A 19,142-nucleotide genomic window follows, 5' to 3' on the forward strand; every position below is an offset into this window, starting at 1 on the left:
CAGCAGAGTACTTTGGCCCTGGACCAATGACTCCTTCACCATTGGTTGAATGACAGTTGCAAACACACAAGACCCTTCATAAGCAAAACTTCACCCCTAAGCAAGCCTAGCAATGGAAGATGTTAGCCTCCAAGTCATCAGTATACAGATGTGAGGAATGGAGAATCTGGGGTTCTTTAAAACTGCATCCTTCTTACCAGTAAGCAGTTAGGAATTCAAGTAGGAAAAAAAGTTTGACCCTTGCCTCAAAAAAAAAAAAAAATTCACAGGACTCTTTTTGAAAGATGACAAATTCTAGATTTGTGGGGTCAAAAGTCACAACATTTAAAAGATAGAGCACATGTCTGTGTGGACTATCTCATGACACTGGCCTGAAGCCAAACATAGGGGGCATAGTTTTCTGGACCTGGAGTTCAGGGACAGGGAGTGTGAGGATAGATTTTGTAGAGTCACAAAAGGTGCTGGTTTCATTTGGATGGAATAACACGCAAGTGTGAGGGAAGGAGTGACTCAGGCAAGGCTTTCCATAGAGGAGGCGCCTCTGCCAGCTTGTCCTTTCTCCCATTTCTGCTCCCCACCTCCCCTGCTCTCTCCACCCCAAAACCAACTAATAGCCAGACAAGGGTCAGATGGGTATTATGTGAGATCACACATGTAGCAGGACAGGGACCAGCGTACTTGCACAACTCTTATAGGCCTCTTTTGCCTCACCCTGATTGCAACTCCCATATGTGACAATGCATTGGAAGTTATAAGGTACTAATGAGATAGCCCATCTTTCTAAGAGCTCTTCCTGTTAGATCCCACCCATTCCAACCTAATTTCCAACCACATCCTAGAACATACTGTTACTTCGATGGGACTACTGAGGCCATCATTCTTCCACCAGTCCACTGCATCCAGGTGCCTGCTTTCTGCCAGGTTTGTAAGTTAACACCTTATCTCTATCCCATTCTCCTGAGGGCACACCCTACAAAGAGAGGAAGCAAGAGAACCAGTCTTGTCCATTGCCAGAACAAGTAGGTGTTTCCTTAGTGCCACAGCTTTTGTCCCCAAACCATCCAAACCAGAGTTGGGAGGCAGGTAGGGAGATTTGCTGGGAGGTGGGCAGTTCGCTCCCATTTTAAGTAGCTTGTGAGCGTGGCTTAGCAGTGTCCTCTGCTGCCCTCTGTGGCCACAACATCAGTGTCTCTAAAGATACCCCTCTAAAGCCGGCTACCCAGCTCCCTATCCCCTGCTCCCTCCCTGAGCATCACCTTTCAAAGCTTTTCTCCTTTAGTTCTCCAAGGGCTCTAAAAGTAAAATTGGATGTACCCTAGCCACAGCCTGCATTTTGTTTGCACTCTCAGCTCCTCCCTGCAAAAGTTGTTGAGCTGAATCCTGGAAGAAATCTTAAGTCATTAGGCCACCTCGCGCTTCTCTAAGCAAGTCTGGATCCAATCCTTTTGAGAATTACATAGACCTTTGGTGAATCTCAGACACTGCCCAAATCCCAAACTTGGCCAGGCATGGTGCCTCATGCCTATAATCCCAGTACTTTGGGAAGCCATGGTAGGTGGATCACATGAGGCCAGGAGTTTGAGACCAGCTGGCCAACACGGCAAAACTCCAACTCTACTAAAAGTACAAAAATCAGGCCGGGTGTGGTGGCTCACGCCTGTAATCCAAGCACTTTGGAGGCCAAGGCGGGCGGATCACCTGAGGTCGGGAGTTCAAGACCAACCTGACCAACATGGTGAAACCCTGTCTTTAAAAAAATAAATAAAATACAAAAATTAGCTGGGCGTGGTGGTGCACATCTATAGTCCTAGCCACTTGGGAGGCTGAGGTACGAAAATAGTTTGAACTCGGGAGGTGGAGGTTGCAGTGAGCCAAGATTGTGCCACTGCGCTCCAGCCTGGGTGACAGAGTGAGGCTCTTAAAAAAAAAAAAAAAATCCCAGACTCAGTGCCAGCTGTTTGTCTTAGCTTGGGGACCTTTCATTTATAGGGTGCAGGCTGGCCAAGAGGAAAGAGCTATATAATATAGTTGATGTGCTCTCTTTTTAAATTTTCAATCTTTAAGTTCAAGGGTACTTATGCAGGATGTGCAGGTTTGTTAACATAGGTAAATGTGTGCCATGGCAGTTTGCTGCACAGATCATGTCATGGCCCAAGTGTTAAGTCCAGCATCCATTAGCTATTCCTTCTGATGCTCTCCCTCTCCCACCCCCAACCCTCCGACAGGCCCCAGGGTGTGTTGTTCCCTGCAATGTGTCCATGTCTTCTTAGGTTGATGTGGTCTTGAGTGATGCTGCCTTGCCTTTCCTCCTTCAAAAAAAGAACTAAGACTGGGCGTGGTGGCTCATGCCTATAATCCTTGCATTTTGGGAGGCCAAGGTGGATCACGAGGTTAGGGGTTCAAGACCAGCCTGGCCAACATGGTGAAACCCCGTCTCTACTGAAAAATACAAAAATTAGCTAGGTGCAGTGGCAGCTACTTGGGAGGCTGAGGCAGGAGAATCACTTGAACCCAGGAGGCGGAGGTCGCAGTGAGCAGAGGTTGTGCCACTACACTCCAGCCTGGTGCCTGGTGACGGAGTGAGACTCTCTCTCAAAAAAAAAAAAAAAAAAAAAAAATCTAAAAATCTATGTTCTTTATGGGTTAGAGGTGCTGCTTTGATCTGACGAGCATAGTCCAGGACTCAGGTTGTTGTAGTGAACTACTGTAGGCACCTGGAAGTCACCAAGGTGCCCTTTTCCTTCACCCTAGTCCCAAGTGAGGGAAATAAGCTCTCTAGAGAGAGATAAGTTCCCTAGAGAGAGATTTTTAGTCTTTGAATTCGGTGACTATCAACCTGTATAAGTGCTCCGCGGCTCCGAGATCCGAGGAAATGAGAAAATACGTCTACTTCCTGGCTGGGCACGGTGGCTCACGCCTGTAATCCCAACACTTTGGGAGGCCGAGGCGGGCAGATCACTTGAGGTCAGGAGTTCGAGACCAGCCTGGGTATCATAGTGAAACCCCCGTCTCTACTAAAAATACAAAAATTAGCCAGAGGTGGTGGTGGGCGCCTATAATTCCAGCTAGTCCGGAGGCTGAGGCACGAAAATCGCGTAAACTCGGGAAGTGGAGGTTGCAGTGAGCCGAGTTCGGGCCCCTACACTCCAGCCTGGGCGACAGAGCAAGACTCTGTCTCAAAAGAAAGAAAGAAAATATGTCTACTTCCCAATTCTTCGTCGGTTTTTCCCCTTTCACCACTCTGCCTTCTCCATGCTCCTGAAAAGTATCTCCCCAACGCTTCCTGTTTCCACGGGTGAAAATACGTGTTCATTTTTATTATGGCGCTGAAACCTACCCTTCTCCCCAAATCGTTTATGTACATTGTTCTAGTGTAAAATGTGGTGAGAGGCTAAAGGGAGAGATATAGATCAGTTCTCTTGCCCTCGCTTTCTCTTCAAGTTACTCCTGTGAAACTCATGGGTCCTTCCACAGCCTTCAAACACTAATGGCGTCCCCTGTCCCCTCCCCAGACGTTCCTGCCCCATCGCCGGTAGGAGGTGGGAGACAGCTCAGCGCGGGGCAAGGGAGCACCGGGGCCCGGAGATCGAAGGTGGCGTCAAAAGCGCTGCTGGAAAATCCTTAAGCTCTAACCGTTGCCTGAGTAAGCCCTTAAATCTACCAATTCCCAACACCTGTAGCCTTTGCGTTTCCCAGGACTTCAATCGATCCTGGTGACGGAGAGGACAGGGTTGAGATGCAGCGACTTGAGGGCACCAGGCCAACTCTGTCACTCCAAGATCACACTAGGGAACCAGACTGACTTCTCCAATTCTGAACTCGCCGGGGCCCGAGCCGGAGCGGCGGGGTATCGAGAATAGGGGCAGAAAGTTGGGCGGCTCACAGGCTCTCCTCTCCCGCATCCCCGCCAAAACCAAACCGCAAGGCACAAGCCAGCAAGCAGCCAACACGCTGGGAGAGGGAAGGAAGAGTAGGCGCAGCCCTATACCAATTTCCTTGCGCTGTTTCTCCCAAAGTAAAGTCAGCTGCGTCCCGCCGAAAAGGGCTCATAGCCCACGCCCGAAACGCGGTCGCTGGGGCCGCGGGATCATCCCCACCTGGCCCGAGGGCCACGCCACGGGGCCAGGAACGCTGGAGCGCAGCAGCGTGGAGGGGCTCCGCGCCGACGGTGTGCTGCCCGCGGTCTTGCCCTCTTCCCAAGGGCACGGCGCGGGTAGGAGGACACCGACACTGTGGCGCAACTATCGCTCCCCGCCGCCCCTCGGTCCCGCGCAGGCTGCGTCTCCCTGGCACGGAGTCCCACCCCGCTACCCACCGCCCAGACAACCTCATAAACAAGTCCCAGAAGTGCGGAGGCAGGAGGCGGGGCGGGCGGGCGGCCGCGGAGCTCAGCGCGGGGGCAGGGGGCGGGCCGGGGTCAGGGCAGAGGCTGCGGCCGCGCCTCCCCATTGGCCGGGACGCCATGGGCTGCCCGGGCGCACGGCGCGGGCGGGGCCTGCCGGCGCTCGCCCGCCTCCACCCCCGCGCCCGCCCAGTGCCCGCCCCAGGCCCGCCCCGCACCAGCCGACGGAGATTTTAAAGTGGGCTGGCGGCCGCGAGAGCTTTACACTCGCGAGCGGTCCGTCACACAGCTCGGGTGCCCGCTGCGCTCCCGCCCCAGCGCTCCTGTGGCGGCCGTACAATCCTCGGCAGTGTCCTGAGACTGTATGGTCAGCTCAGCCCGGCCTCCGACTCCTTCCTACTCCCAGCATTCGAGCCACTTTTTTTTTTTTTCTTGAAAACTCGGAAAAGTGACTCCTTTTTGAAGGAAAAAGGAACTTGGGTTTCCTTCTCGCCGTCCTCTTTTCGGGACTGACAGCCTCCACCCACTCTTTCCCCGGACCCCGCCTCCGCGCGCAGGTTCCTCCCCGTCACCTTTCTCCACCCCCGCCCCCGCACCTAGCTCGCCGCGCGCCACATTCCACCTGACTGCGCCGGGTGCAAGGGACCTGTGCACACCTCGGACCTTCACCACCCGCCCCGGCCGCGGGAGCGGACGAGGGCCACAGCTCCCACCCACCAGGGAGCCCAGGTGCTCGGCGTCTGAACCTCCCAAGGGCCCACAGCGACAATGACAGCTGACAAGGAGAAGAAAAGGTAAGCGGGCGTCCGGGCCGACTAGGGGGCCGGTCGAGGCCAAGGCCGGGCTGCGCGGGGCAGGCGCGACCGAAGCGGTTGGGAGAGGGGTGCGGAGAGGTCTTCCGAGCTCGAGTCTCAGTTTGGAAAGCTGCGAGGGGGAGAGGGGGAGAGCAGGTGCCAGGTTTGGGGACTAGGAACTGCGGCTTCGCGGTGGAGAGTTCTGTGGCTGGGGGGGGGGGTTTGGGGATCCGCGCGCAGTGTGGCCAGGAGGCCGAAGGAGATGGCCTGGAGGTCGGAGGTGCTTCCCACGGTTCCTCTGAAAATCTCCCAGCCGCCCCGCACCAGCCTACCGCGGCTACCGGCCCTTGGAAACGTTTGTGGGTGGTTGTCCTCCACTTTCTCTGATCTCTCCTGCTAGGGCAGCATCCACGTCCTTTTTTCCTCTGGATTCCCGGGGCACTTCCAAATGCGCTCCTACGCCCGCACCGCGCCTCATATTGGCAAGCGGGGCGGGAGGCGGAGAGCGGCTCAGGGACAAGATCGCGCAGAGGAGCCGGGACCCTTCAGAGGGCCCCACTCCCGGGCTCCAGACCCCACCGAAGGTTGGAGAACCCACTTCCCTCGTGCCGCACCTTGACTCCAGGGAGAGTCGGTAGTGAGTGACCTGGATTGCCCTGTGGGGGCAGGTGGCTCGGTATGTAGGGAGCGGACGGCAACACTGGGCGTCCCTGGCAGGTCCGGGTGTCTTGTCTCCTAAGAGGACAGAGAAGGGCAGCCACGATGCCCTCGCGAACCTCTCGGCACTGGGTGAGAGGCAACTCCAGCCAACTCTCGCTGCCCTCCCGCCCTCTCTCGGCCGCTCCCAGTCCGGCCGGGCTCCGCGCTACCCGAGCGAGGATGGGCTCCACTGCGCGATCGCGCAGAAGCTGGTAGAGCCTCACCTTCTGCAGATGTGTGCGGCTCGCCGCCTGTCCCCTCACTCCTCCTGTCTTCACCCCTGCGGCCCCAGTGGCCTGGAGCTTCCAGCCCTGTTCTCGGCCGCGGCTTGGCGAGGCTAGGCTGCGGGGGAGCTGGAATCCAGCGCTCGGCCAGCTAAGCCTGAGCCGCGGCCAGCGGCGGGCGGCAGTGAAGAGGTGCGAGGATGAGGAGGACCGAGTCGCAAAGGGAGCGAGGTGACTGGCCTGGAGGGCACACTGCCGGAGTTAATTTGCTCTTGTTCCAACTTCCACTACGGGACTGGAGCCAGAAACCGTGTATCCTCCGGTCTTAAGTGGCGGTTCCCACTTCGGGGCTCCGATAAGGATTATGATAAACGGGAGCGAAACGCGCCTGTCCTGGCTCGGCGCCCGGGGCCCTTCACTGCGGGATGGCTAGGGGAGGGGATTGGGCGCTACTCCCCTTTCCTGGCCGCATTCCCCCCTTTCGCGTCACCTTTGCGCCACCAGACCCAAGACAAGTGAAGGAGCCCTGAGCCGCAGCCGCCTCATCGCCGGGGCCCTCGGAGCGGTCCTGGGGTTTTCCATCTTTTTTGAGGGCAGCAGAGCAAGAAAAAGACTCTTAGGTTTCCAATGTATTTTGTAAAAACTAATCATAATGCCAGTAACCACTGAACCATCGAAAAACAAAGCTATAGACAGCCCCTCTGCAGGCGCTCTTGGGTCCGGAGCCGGCGAGGGAACTTGTGTATTTTACAACTGCGATGCCTATCGGGAATGTGGCAATCACCGAGGTGGGGCTGGACAGTAATCTTGACAAATGTGTGAAGTGTCAGCTCCTTCTGCGCGCCTTAGCCCGGTTCTGCGCAGTTTTGTATCGCATATGCCGAGAAACTTGGGAGCAGGGGGAAAATGATTTCGACACACCCGGCTACAGTACCTGCTTCCTTAGCGGGCTGGCGGAGAGAGACAAGGAGCAGGAATGGGAGCGGGAAGAACGTTGCGTAATTAAGACTCCCAATTATTGGCGAGAGCGGCCGCTTTAAGAATTACTGTGGGGACTGCCTGCGAAACGCCTTGAAGGCCGCTGTGTGAGCTGCCGCGCTGGGCTGGTAGCCACGCCAGGGTGTCCGCCCTCTTCGACCTGCCTGGGTTTTTGTGCTGCAGAATGGCAGGGCAAACAGCGTGTCCTTCACCATCCAGAGTCCCTTAAGGGGTTGTCCAATTCCTGTTGGACTAATCGTTTTGAGATTCGTTTACTTTTCGTGCCTGGGTTTGCTTTCTGGCTGCAGGCTTCTTTTAGGGACCAACATGTAATTAAAATATGTGAACCAATGCATTGAAAGTTGGTGTTGTCACGTAAGTGGCTGTTGTAGCTTTCCTGAGTGCCTCACAAGGGCGGTGAGGAGGCTCTCTGCTGATGATTCTGCCCACCAGTTCTTAAATTTTGTGTTTCTTTGGTTTAGCAGAGCAATTTCTTCCCCCAAATGCAATATGGGCAGAACATTTGGAATATTCCTTTTAACAATGGTCCCTCAAGAAGTGGGCAGATTATTTTGTTCCAAAACGATCATGTGTCGATAAATATGTTAATGTTTAATAATAGTTTGCTTTCTAAACGTTGGTTGGCTGGCTGACCTCGATAGTGCCAGTTTCGGTGGTAGTGGGCATTTGCGATGACATCATAGATGTCAGAAACTGAAGCCTGGTGGGGGCACTGCACTTTCACTCCCCTTTTTGTGCACCTATTTATCAGGAATGAAGTGGCCTAATTAACCAGCCAGGCTTCCTGATTCTAGGGAGAGCTAGAAAGTGTCTGGATGACTCACCTCCTCAGTCCTTTCACTCAGAAAAAATAATTGTGGAAATTCTGGGGTGCATGGGGTTTGGGGAGTGGTTCAGGCAAAATGTAAATGAGATCATTGGATAATCAGGGATCAAAGTCCAGTCCCAAAGCCAGACTTAGGTCCAGGCACCTTCCAGGAGTGCTTATGCAGTATTGTTCAGTACAGGGCTAGCATGGAAGGGGAACTGGAGACACCCGGATCAGAAGTTTTCAAGCTATCTCCCCATTCCCCGACAGCTGGACCTACTTGTTCCTCTGCTAAAATCAAATCAAACTCCATAATTATTCCAACTCTGAAGGGAAAAAATATTGCTGGATAGTTTCTCACAATTCAAACATATATTTTAAATAAGTATTCCCTCAACACTTGATACCTGTTTCCATTATATTACCAGCAATGCAGGATGATACAAAATTTATGTAACGCATTGTTGGCTTGAGTATTTAAGTTTTAATTCATACAGCTTTCATGAAGTTCAAAAGAATGCCATCTTTTTTCAGTGGTGCTTATAGGGAGCTTAGAATTATTTTATAATGGAAAATTATAAGATCTGACTAGATGGAAACCATCTAGTCAGACTTTTCTCTTTCTGGATAAGGAAACTGATGCCCAGAGGGGTTAAAAGACTTTTCCAGTCACAAGGAAAATTAGTGCTGATAAGAGTCAGGGATGGGTGCAGTGGCTCAGCTCAGCACTTTGGGAGGTGGAGGTGGGTAGATCACCCTGAGATCAGGAGTTTGAGACCAACCTGGTCAACATGGTGAAGCCCCGTCTTTATTAAAAAAACAAAAAATTAACTGTGCATGGTGGCAGGTGCCTTGTAGTCCCAGCTACTCGGGAGGCTGAGGCAGGAGAATCGCTTGAACCCAGGAGGCCGAGGCTGCAGTGAGCTGAGATCAGGCCACTGCATTCCAGCCTGGGCAACAGAGTAAAACTCCATCTCAAAAAAAAAAAAAAGTCAGACTGTAGCTTATTACTTTCAATTAAGTACGTATTTTTTGGCCGGGTGCAGTGGCTTACACCTGTAATCCCAGCACTTGGGGAGGCCAAGGCAGGTGGATCACCTGAATTCAGGAGTTCAAGACCAGCCTGACCAACATGGTGAAACCCAGTCTCTTTTATTTATTTTATTTTTTTAAAGAGTATGTATTTTTCTATTGTTCACAGGAGCGTACTCCAGCCTTGAAATATCTCTAGGTAGTGAGGATGATTTCCAAAGGAGTAGAGTGCCCTCTCCATCACTACTCTCAAACCACTGAACCTTATAGAAAGGAGATTTGCTTTTCTAGATAATTATCAACGCCTTCACGCTGCAGTAGAAGTGATTCTGTTAGCTTTTTTGCAAAAAAAAAAAAAAGAAAAAAAAGCAGAGTTGAATTGATGCTGTTCCCAGGGTCTGTAAACTTTGAGAAGTATGAATTCATTGTTTTAGTTAGAAAAAAATTTACTTATATTGATAGACCTCATTAAACAAAACCAATGCAAGGACCGCTCCCCAGTGGAACCGACAGCTTTGTGAGATAGAGAACATTCAAGCAGCTGCTAGATTGATTTTTGTAACGGGTGAGTTGGCATTTTCACTAGGAGTGAAAACCATGAGACTAAAACAGTTTAATTTACTTAGAATATCTGTTTCTCTGTCTGCATGTGTGTATGTGTGGGAGGGGAGGGGGTGATTCTCAACTTTCTAGGAATTTATTGAGTAAAGTGTTTAGAAATGGAAGGAACCAATTAGATAATTTTAGGGTTAATTAGATAATTCAGGATTTTAGGCCCATACATTTGAGAATACTTGCTGTCATTAATTGTCTCAAGATTTAGGTGTTTCCACTTTTCAGGAAATCTACCTAGCAGTTTGTTGAGATTTTGTTTTCCCTGGTTCTGCCCTATGCCAACCTGCTAGTTTCCCTTTTCGTATTAGCCTGATGAGTCTTTCCTTTTGCTTTCATCACTGGTAGTTCCTAACAGGTCTAGTTCTTACCAGTACTGCCAAGTTAGCAATATTAGCCCCCAGGGCCCCAGTACTCTATGCTGCCACCTCCCTGCCCCCCAGCACCATGTTGCCTGTTCTCATGATGGTATTTGTTCTCATGATGGTATCTGATATTCACCCTAAGAAATAATTCATAAGATGACAAACTTATATTGAACACCTACTCTTAATCTGGCTAAAATGTTGAAGAGAATACTAAGAAATAGGGAATGTGGTCCTTGTCATCAAGTTGCTTAGTCTGATTAGGAAAGAAAAGAGGAGACACAAGGAAGCTTAAGTGAAAATATAAGGAGCTGGCAGCCTACATGTGACTTTTCTGTAGACTGTAATACTTTGAAGCAAAAGATAAGCTCTGAGTGGTATTTCAGGTAATAACCGCCCCCCAACACACACATACACACACACAATTATTCAAGAGTATTATGTATATTACGGGTGGAGAAATTTGTTCCTAGTGTCCCTGGAACCACACAGGGGTAGGTGCTGATCACCAGCTTAAAGACTGGCTCAGAAGGAAGGTCAAATGGGAGAAAGCAGTGTTTGGGGGATAATGAGAGGAAGGAAAACACGTAGGGCTCCCTATGGTGTATTCCTTATCATGTATTTCAACACCATACACAGAAAGGCCCCTGAAATGGAATGTTTGCTGTTCTTTACACAGTTGCTTTGGGTGGGGACATAGAGGGAGGGATCTGATGGGGCTCCGCAGATGACAGGGGTAGTAATTTCTGTTCCCCTGAGAATACCAGTGGAGACAGCTATGACTCCATGAAGTCCAAGAAGGGAGAGGGAGCTTCTTCATCAGGCTTTGTGAATGGGTCTCAGAGGCTGGCGTGTAAATCTCTGAAGCTGTGTGCAAGGCATTATGTATAGAAGCAACTTGTTCTGAAGGAATTCTGTTCAGCTCTCAATAGCTTTTCAAAAGTTCTCGAGTATGGAAAAGATAAGCCTTTGGTCTTAGATGTCTGGTTTGGTGACTGCCTTATGTTTCAGAATCTTTCTGTTCAGATCCCAGACAGTTCTTGTGTTTCACTGCCATTGCCTCTCCCTGTGGTAGAGAACAGGGAGCAGGATGGTGTGTGCATCTAGTGAAGGTTCTGTGGCACAGCTTAACCTGCCCTGTCCCTGGCTAGCATGTCTGTCCACCTACATGTCTGCCAGTCTTGGAAGGACAAGGAGCTGAGTGCCCTGCACAGGGTTAATACAGGTATGATTGATTTTGTTAACGTTTCTGAAAAATGACTGTGAAAACAAATTTATCCTCAAATATTCCATCCTCAAACAGTTATTTGGAGGACCTTCATGTTCTAGGAACGTATGTGTTCTTAATAGAAATCATATTTGCATCAGGACAAAACAAAAAGCTGACAGTCTTATGTGTGCCAGTGCTGTCCTCAGAACTTTACATGGATTAACTTTTTAATCCTGTGAGATAAGCCCTGTTATTATCCCCACTTCACTGGTGGGAAAGCTGAAGTCTAGAAAGGTTAACTGCTCAAGGTCATATAGGTTGTATGGGCAAAGCTGGATTTGATCTGAGGAAAAGAGGTCCCCACATTCTGTCCTCTTAATGGGTGTTCCATGCGTGTTTACCTTATTGAAGATAGCTATAAAGTATTTAATACCACATCTGACTCACAGTAAGTGCTCTATAAATGATAACTGCTTTTGTTGTTTTCCTTATAATTATTGTAATTACTTTTTTTGTGGTTCATCAGTTGTATCAAACCTCACAAGCAGATAGGGACTGAAGACCTGAAAGGCCAACATGGAACTCCTGGAATTTCTTATTTTTCATGGGTTTTCCTCGACTCTGACAGGAGGGGTTTCTCTCCTGCCCCAAGAAGTTCAAAGCTTTCCACCTCCCACCCTTCATTGGTGGCAAGACTTCAATAACTACTTCAGCCTTCGGACTCCATTGTACAGGAGAACCTGTTAGAAGCTTTTCCTCTGTGGCTTCTGAAGAACCATCAAGATGCACAGGACTTCCTGTGGCTCTTTTGATCTTTTGAAATTGCAAGCACAGGAAGGAAAGAATGGATAGGGGGATAAAGAATAGCTATGATTTTTGTGATAATAGTATGGTGCATTTCTATTAGAGCCCTTTCTGTGATGAGTCCTGAACCTTCACAGCCATCACACTATTGGCCTCTGCACTGTGAACCTAGAGGGTTCCTTGAGCTTTTCCAGGGCTGTAAAACAGAACTGCACAGACACATATCTTAAAGAGAGAGAAGCAAGCCATGTTGGCAGCTTTGTGTCACAGTCCATATGGTGGTCATCCATGGGTACGTGCCCCTAGCAGCATCTGTGATTTTCCAGTAGCTATTGGGTGTAATTTGGTGCCCATTGTCTGGTCCCACTGTTGGAAGCCACAGAACTGATCTGATGAAAGCAGAAAGTCTATAATAGTGGCGGGACCGTTTGTGAGATCCCTGGAACTGAAGAGTCAGATGCAGGATGGACAAAAATGTTATGTACTTCTAAGTGACCTTGTTTTCGTGAATTTCTTAAGAAATACCTGTTCGCTTGACTGCCTTAGGCTGTTTGCAGGGGCCACTTGTATGTCAGCAAGACTCTTACTATATGACGTCACTGCCAGAAGTTCCACATGTTCCCAGGAGGCACATTTCCCATTCCCTCCCCCACCCCAAACTCGGAGAGATTCTTCAGTTTTAAAGTCATAAGTAATTTCCATGCCAGATAATGATCCTGTGAACAGATCCTTTTCTCATGTGGAAAAATATTTCAGAAAGGGTGTCTTATCAATGAGAAAAATGACCCCATTAAAACATATGTCTATTTGCCATGTACTCATCTGACATTTTCTCAATTCTACAAAGCCATGGAAGTGGATTGGTAGATTCTTATTACACTCCTAGTGAGTTCTTGAACTGCCCCCGCCCCCCACACCCCCAGCCACGGACCTATTCAATTAAAAAAAACTAAGGGGCCGGGCGCGGTGGCTCACACCTGTAATCCCAGCACTTTGGGAGGCTGAGGGGGGCTGATCACCTGAGGTCAGGAGTTTGAGGCCAGCCTGACTAATATGGTGAAACCTTATCTTTAATAATAATAAAAAAAAAACCACTAAGAGATAAGTGGTAGCAATCATAACAAATTGGTGATTTTATCTGGTTAGGCTGCATAATTAAACACATGTGTAGGAAAGTGGATCCATTATGTTGTACTCATGATTGTGGTGCTGAAGGTAACCCCCGTTGCCCTGTAGGCTGCCCCCAGAAGCAGAGGGTACAGCCAATAGTATTCTTAGAAGTTAATCAACTCTTTAATAGCTTTAGTTGAGTCTTTTGTCTGAGGTGCCCTGATGTTGGCCTATGACTATGGGGAGTCAGTGGTTTGTTATGAATAAGAGGATACATGAGCTGAATCTGAGAAAGTTCAGAAGCATTTTCTAAGTTGTTTAAAATACATCCGTTGAAGTACATGATTATTTTTTGGTAATCATTTAAATCATTGTGCTGTGTGTCTAGCCAGATAGTATTTATCTGTCTCTCGATGTTGTATTAGTGTAGTATTAAAAAATACACATATTTTACTCTTGATAAAAACTTTGCATACTGTCACCACTTTGTATAAGATTTGTCCTTACTGCCTCTGGGTAGTGGGCAGGGAGCAAGCAAGAAGAGCAGCACACTTTCCTTCCTTTATATTTGGGAAATGGGGGTGCTGAGAGAAACAAGCCACACTGTCTGAAGTAAAACCTAGAAGTAGACCCAAGTGTCCATGGTGAGAGAAGGCCCATGTGTACCACCTTGGGCTCCTGTTACAAGGTAATGAGCCATGAGCAAAAAGGGTGACTCAAAATTCAGTGCCAGCCATTCTCATTACTAATGAGTAATTACAGCAAATATTTACAGGCCTCCTTCCTACCTTTACGACTTCCTGTTACTGAAGCACTTTGGAGTATTGAGAAAGATTGTCCTGGAAAAATACGTCACACACAGTTGCAGGAAAGAGTGCCTTTAAGCACACAGAAAAAATCAGTTACTTGGCTTTGTTTATGAATTCCACACAGAAACAACAGAAAATTGTGTATTTTGAGGGACTGCTTGAGAATCCTTTCTTCTGCATTTCAAGACAAGATTTAAAAAACCACGTATATCAAATATATGGGGAAATGAGACTGTTTTTAGAGAGTGTTCTAGAAATAATAGAACTGTGCAAGTTAGTATAGCAAAACTTTTGGTCAAAGCACGGATAATTTGATAAACTCTCTTTTATGAACATTACAATATTTTTCTAAATGAAAACGATCATGCTTAATAGAATCAATCAGGATGGGAGGTAGAAGCATATCATTCACTTCACAAAGATTGGAGTAAATCCTCCTAATGCTCCTTTCCTGTATATTTAGTTAAAAAAGCACTCCAGTGATATTGCTTTCTCAGTAAGTTTCTGTAAACCACTGTACCCTTGTATTTCTCTCCTGTGTTTCCAAGAGTTCTCAGATGCTATTTTCGAATGGTAGCGTTCACTCCAGTGCTGGCTGAGGTCGACAAAGCTAATTTTGGTGCCCAGGGTGAAGGAAGGGAGAAGTCCTCTGCAGAGCCAAAAGGACTCTCTGGTGCCTGGGTTTGGAGCAGTGTGGTGTTGCTGGACACACCACATTTCACCTTTAGAACCTTTATTTGTGTGCTTGCACAACAAATGTTTACCCAGATATTAAGATAAGGAAAGTATGAAGGTCACATTTCACTGGTGACAAGAGAGCCTCTATAAATGTAACCATATCATTGTGCAGCAGGAATCTGTCTTTTATTCTGTACCCGAGACTTAGGAGGAATTATTGGTGGGTGGGGCATGGGAGTTGAGGCTTTTCTTGATTTTTTTGGCTTTCTTGCCATCACTCTGTTTGTCTTGCCTCAGCTGATGTGCCCCTCCCATTTGGTGAGGGCCTTTGTCATGGCCAAGACATCTAGGGAAGTGCTAGCCTGTGTGGCTGGGCATTGTGTGGTCCCCTGACTCTCTGGAGTCTTCCAGAGTCCCATGGAAATTAGCACCCCTATGCATTTCCCTGCTGTCTTGACTGACTGGAAGGTACCCTGGCTGCTGAGATTGCTTTCCTGGCCCCTCAGAAGTGGTCCGCATTGTGCCGATCCTGCTGCTGTTTTGGGCTCCTCAGCAGGACTGCCCTGTCCTCGGAGCACAGAGAATCTTCAGAGCAGGATAGGGGTTTCTTTTATGGATTTGGGTGTTTTTCTTAGGGATCTCCAAAGATCAGCTAGAAACTTAGAGCTTCAGTGGAAACATGGGTCCTTGGCCTACTTTTCTTCCCAAGGGCAGCCACCATGGCAGTGGGAGTTCACCTTGCTGACTACAAGGGACCCCACCCCACCCCATTCACCATCATCCACTGTGCCTCCCAAGTTCCTAATACACAAGCCACCTCCCAAAGGGCAGTGCTGCAGTACTTATTCCCACCTCTAGTCCCTCACACCAGCTCCTCCATTTGGATGCTTTTCCCCTCTCTTCCTATTCAAATAGCTCCCACTTTTCTATTGTGAGCCCAGGCTTCCTGTCTTACACAAAATCACTAAGGAAGTATAGAAGTTTCCACACTGGCACCCCTACTCCCGGAATTACTAGCTTTTGGTTGTTTGCCAAAGAGCGTGCTTGTATTTCCTCGTTATCTAATGACACTTTATTTGTTTTTGCCTTTCTAACAATATAGCATGTTGCTGAAGGGCAAGGATGTCTGATTTTCTGATGTGCCCTATTATACCTTGCTTTTTTTTTTTTTTGGCTCTGAAATCGTGCTTAATTTTTTTTTTTTTAAATCATAGAATTGCTATGTTCATGTCCCTTGGGTTACTCGGAAAGCCTGCCTCTTGTGCTCTGCTTTCTTTCTTCATTCATGTAGATTTGACCCCTTATTTCCCTTTAAAAAGAAAGAAGAAGGAAAAGAAAAAAATTGTGGGACCACAGTCAGGTCTCATTGATATATGACTTTATATCATATACAAACATCAGGCTAGTATTATATCAGTGCTTCACTTCAAGAATCCCTTGTACACTAAGGCAAGTACAGCCAAACAAAATACTCAGCTTAATCTCAAAGTTAAAAGCAAGATGGGGAAGTTGTGCAAGAGGGCACTAGCTCTCAGTCCAGAGATCATCTTCTCTGGGAAGCCTTCCCTGATTAACTGCACATTGGTTATCCTTGTGTTTATATATGGTCTTCAGTCTGTATTCTGTATTTTGTTATTTGTGTTGATGCTTTTACGACTTGCTTTTGAAGGTTGGGGGTGGTATATGTCCTTGATCACCACTTAAGTGGTAAGCCTTCAAGAGCAAGGACCCAGTCATTTTTTCCTATTCTTTTTTCCCCATAGAAGTCAGAATAGAGGTCTGCTTAGGTGCTCAGTAATTATTTGTAGACTGAGTAATTTTATCTATGTCAGGAACTTTGGAAGCTTGGTGTAGAGAACAGGAAGCACAGGCAGACACTTTGCTCACATCAACCTAACTTATCCTCATTGGTTATCCACCATGCACATAGCAAGGTTTGTGGAGATCATCACTGTGTGTAGATGTTTATAGGTTCCCTCCCAAATTCAGGTGCCATGCTGTACAGTGAGGCTACAAAGAGGCATTAGATGGACCCTGCATTCAGGATCTCCTAAAATGATTTGTTTAAGCAATATAAGACGGTTTATGTTAATGGATGTCTAAGCCCTGTCTTTACAATGTTGCCGTCTTATTAGGAAGTCAAAACCAACTCAGATAAAACATTGAGCAAACAGTGTAAGATTGATAGTAATTAAGTGAGAGTGAGTAAGGGTAAATAGATCTCGTGTGTTGGGAATAGTTAGAAAGGGAAGTGATTAGCGTAGATTAGAGGGAGGTTTACTGGAGGAGCATGAAGATCTAGGTCTGTCTTGTAGATTAGGTAGAATTTGGATAGGCAGATGAGTATGGGGCATTCCATTTGAGGTGAATTGCATAAGTAAAATGAGGAGGCAGGAATAAACAGTGTGCAGGCCAGGACTGGTGAGCCACTTCCTTCCAGAGCTGGATCTGGAGCTCTGTTAGCAGAAAGGAGATGAGGACAAGGCCTGGGCTGGTGTTGGGAAGTTTAGGGGCAGGCCTTCCTGAGTCATGTTGAGATGGAATCTTTGGGTTGCCTTGGGGCCATGGGAGCAGCATATGCCTCTTCTGGCACATGAGAAGCTGCTCAGGGCATCTCCATTAGCCCTCCAACCAGGAGCCTGGCTCTAATGTGAGCACCAAGAGGGTGGATGGAGGAGGTCATGGTTTATTTTCCATAATATTGACCTCAAAGCCTCCCCTGCTAGCCCTTAGTAAATCAGTCATGTGTGAATGTGCCCAAATCACTCTGATATATGTTTCTTTTTAGCCTTTACCACCTCTCAGGGTAATACATGCCATGTCTGAGTCTCCCAGTCAGCAGAGTGGGGGCTGGAAGATGACAGCTTGCTATATCCTAAAATAGCATCACATTCTCATGTTCTCTTTCTGATGGTAATGCCTTTGTCCCCTTCATTATTTGATAAGGCTCTCATTCTGTCCCTTCCTGCCCTTTCTCATTCTGGATTCTAGGTTTTTGAGTCTAACCATCATGGAACAGATTGAACAGTCCCTTCAACATCCCGCTATTTTTAGGGAATGGAACAGCCAAATCCAAGTCAGACCATCCCTTTTGTCAGTTTCTACCAATAACTCTCCATTGCACACCCTGTACAGAGCACAGTGACCAAGCTATTTTGACCTTCTCCCCTAGTGTTTGGCCACCATATTCCCTAAAGCCCTAACTCTGAAGTTCTTGGGATGATACTGACAGAAGAGGGAGAAAAGGATCTGTCTTTCTGAAGTCACCTGGGTAGAGCATCGGGATTTTTCCTCAGGCAGGTGTAACCTTTCTTCTGAAGCAATTTAGAAGCACTTAAAGTCAAAGCTGAACACCTGTGGGCCAGGCTTTGGCCAGAGATCCCAAATCACTGGAGAAGATTCCATTCCAGGGACCAGTAGAGGCCAGCGGGTCTCATCCAAGTCACTTTAGCTCACTCTGTCCCCTGGTACTTTAAGGGAGGCTATAACTCCTGAGTACTTTTGGCTTAGAATTTAACCTCACAATGGTGACTGCATGATGGCCTCTTATTTCTTTTCTGTTCCTCTAGTGATCAATAAATGCTTGTATAACTGGGAAACTGCTACCTGGCCCAGGCAGGATTGGTTGGTTTAATGACTCACTCCACAGTCATTCTCTGCTCATTGCCTACTCTGCATGCTGCTGAGCCTCAGGCCCGAGACCAGGGAAGGGCCCTCTGGAGTCAGGTGGAAAGGAGCCTGGACTGTCAGAACCAGGAAGGGAATGCAGGTGCCAGAAAGCTCTGGAGCACAGTGCAGCCCAAACTAAGGAATTAGTCTCAAGGATCTCCTAAGAACTCCCCTAGGCCAGAAAGTATTGTTTACCCAAATCTTGTCATGGCTAGAAATTTGAGTCTAGCATCTACCTTCTCACAGCTCCAGGTGGACCTCCAGAAGGAAAGGGAAGATGTCCTACCAAGCTAACCTGTGACTAGGTATCTGTTAGGGTGTGAAGCCTATGAACCTATCCATGTTTATCCCTTTGTGTTCATTTCCTTTTCTCTTCGTTTTTAAAGGAAAACGTCCTTTTGAAAAGTTCCAACTTTGCCTTTGCTGAACTCCTGGCAAGTGCTTTTCCCCACCTTGGCTAGTGAGATGTTGAGACATGGGCACACCACCTGAGGGTGGTGTGGTCAGTATGGCTGCCCGCCCGCCCAAGGCCTTGGGGAAGCCTGGTGAGCAGAAAACCCAGGCAGAAAGGAGTCTGGGTGACTGTGAGCGATGATTCCTTTGTTCCTGGGCCATCTCTTTTGAGCACGTTTGAAACCATTTGCTATACCGAAATCAACATAAGCCTGGTGATTCCAGACCACCTGTAGCTCCTTGTATGGCTCCAAATATTACTAGGGCAATGACGACAACTTAATTCTTCTTGAGTTAGATCTTCAGGGCCAAGGCAGAGTACATGTTTATTTTGGAAAGAGACAAACTTTCACCCACTTGAATTTCTTTGCCTCCAAAATTAGCGTTAGGATGACCACAAGGGTTCTGTGTTTCTTGGCTTTTATCTTGCCAAACAGATTGTAATTGGTCCCGAGTCACCTCCTCTTTTTTTGTGTCCCTGGCAAAGCCTACCTTCATATGGGGTTCAGAGGAGCTCTTAGGTCTCTAGGAGTT

At 48.0% G+C, this 19,142-nt stretch overlaps 1 protein-coding gene across 1 annotated transcript in view; it reads left to right on the plus strand.

Moving 5' to 3' along the window:
- Positions 1 to 4,582: 4,582 nt before the first annotated feature.
- The window catches only part of EPAS1 (endothelial PAS domain protein 1), an 87,623-nt gene continuing 73,063 nt past the window's right edge, over positions 4,583 to 19,142 (plus strand). The window contains exon 1 of the mRNA XM_032239456.1: positions 4,583 to 5,136. Within this exon, the coding sequence (XP_032095347.1) occupies positions 5,111 to 5,136 (26 nt within the window). The 5' untranslated portion in view covers positions 4,583 to 5,110. The remainder of the gene's footprint in view (positions 5,137 to 19,142) is intronic.

The sequence above is a fragment of the Sapajus apella genome, unplaced genomic scaffold (assembly GCF_009761245.1).
Source record: "Sapajus apella isolate SASKATOON/1434 unplaced genomic scaffold, GSC_monkey_1.0 scaffold44, whole genome shotgun sequence".
Taxonomy (NCBI): domain Eukaryota; kingdom Metazoa; phylum Chordata; class Mammalia; order Primates; family Cebidae; genus Sapajus; species Sapajus apella.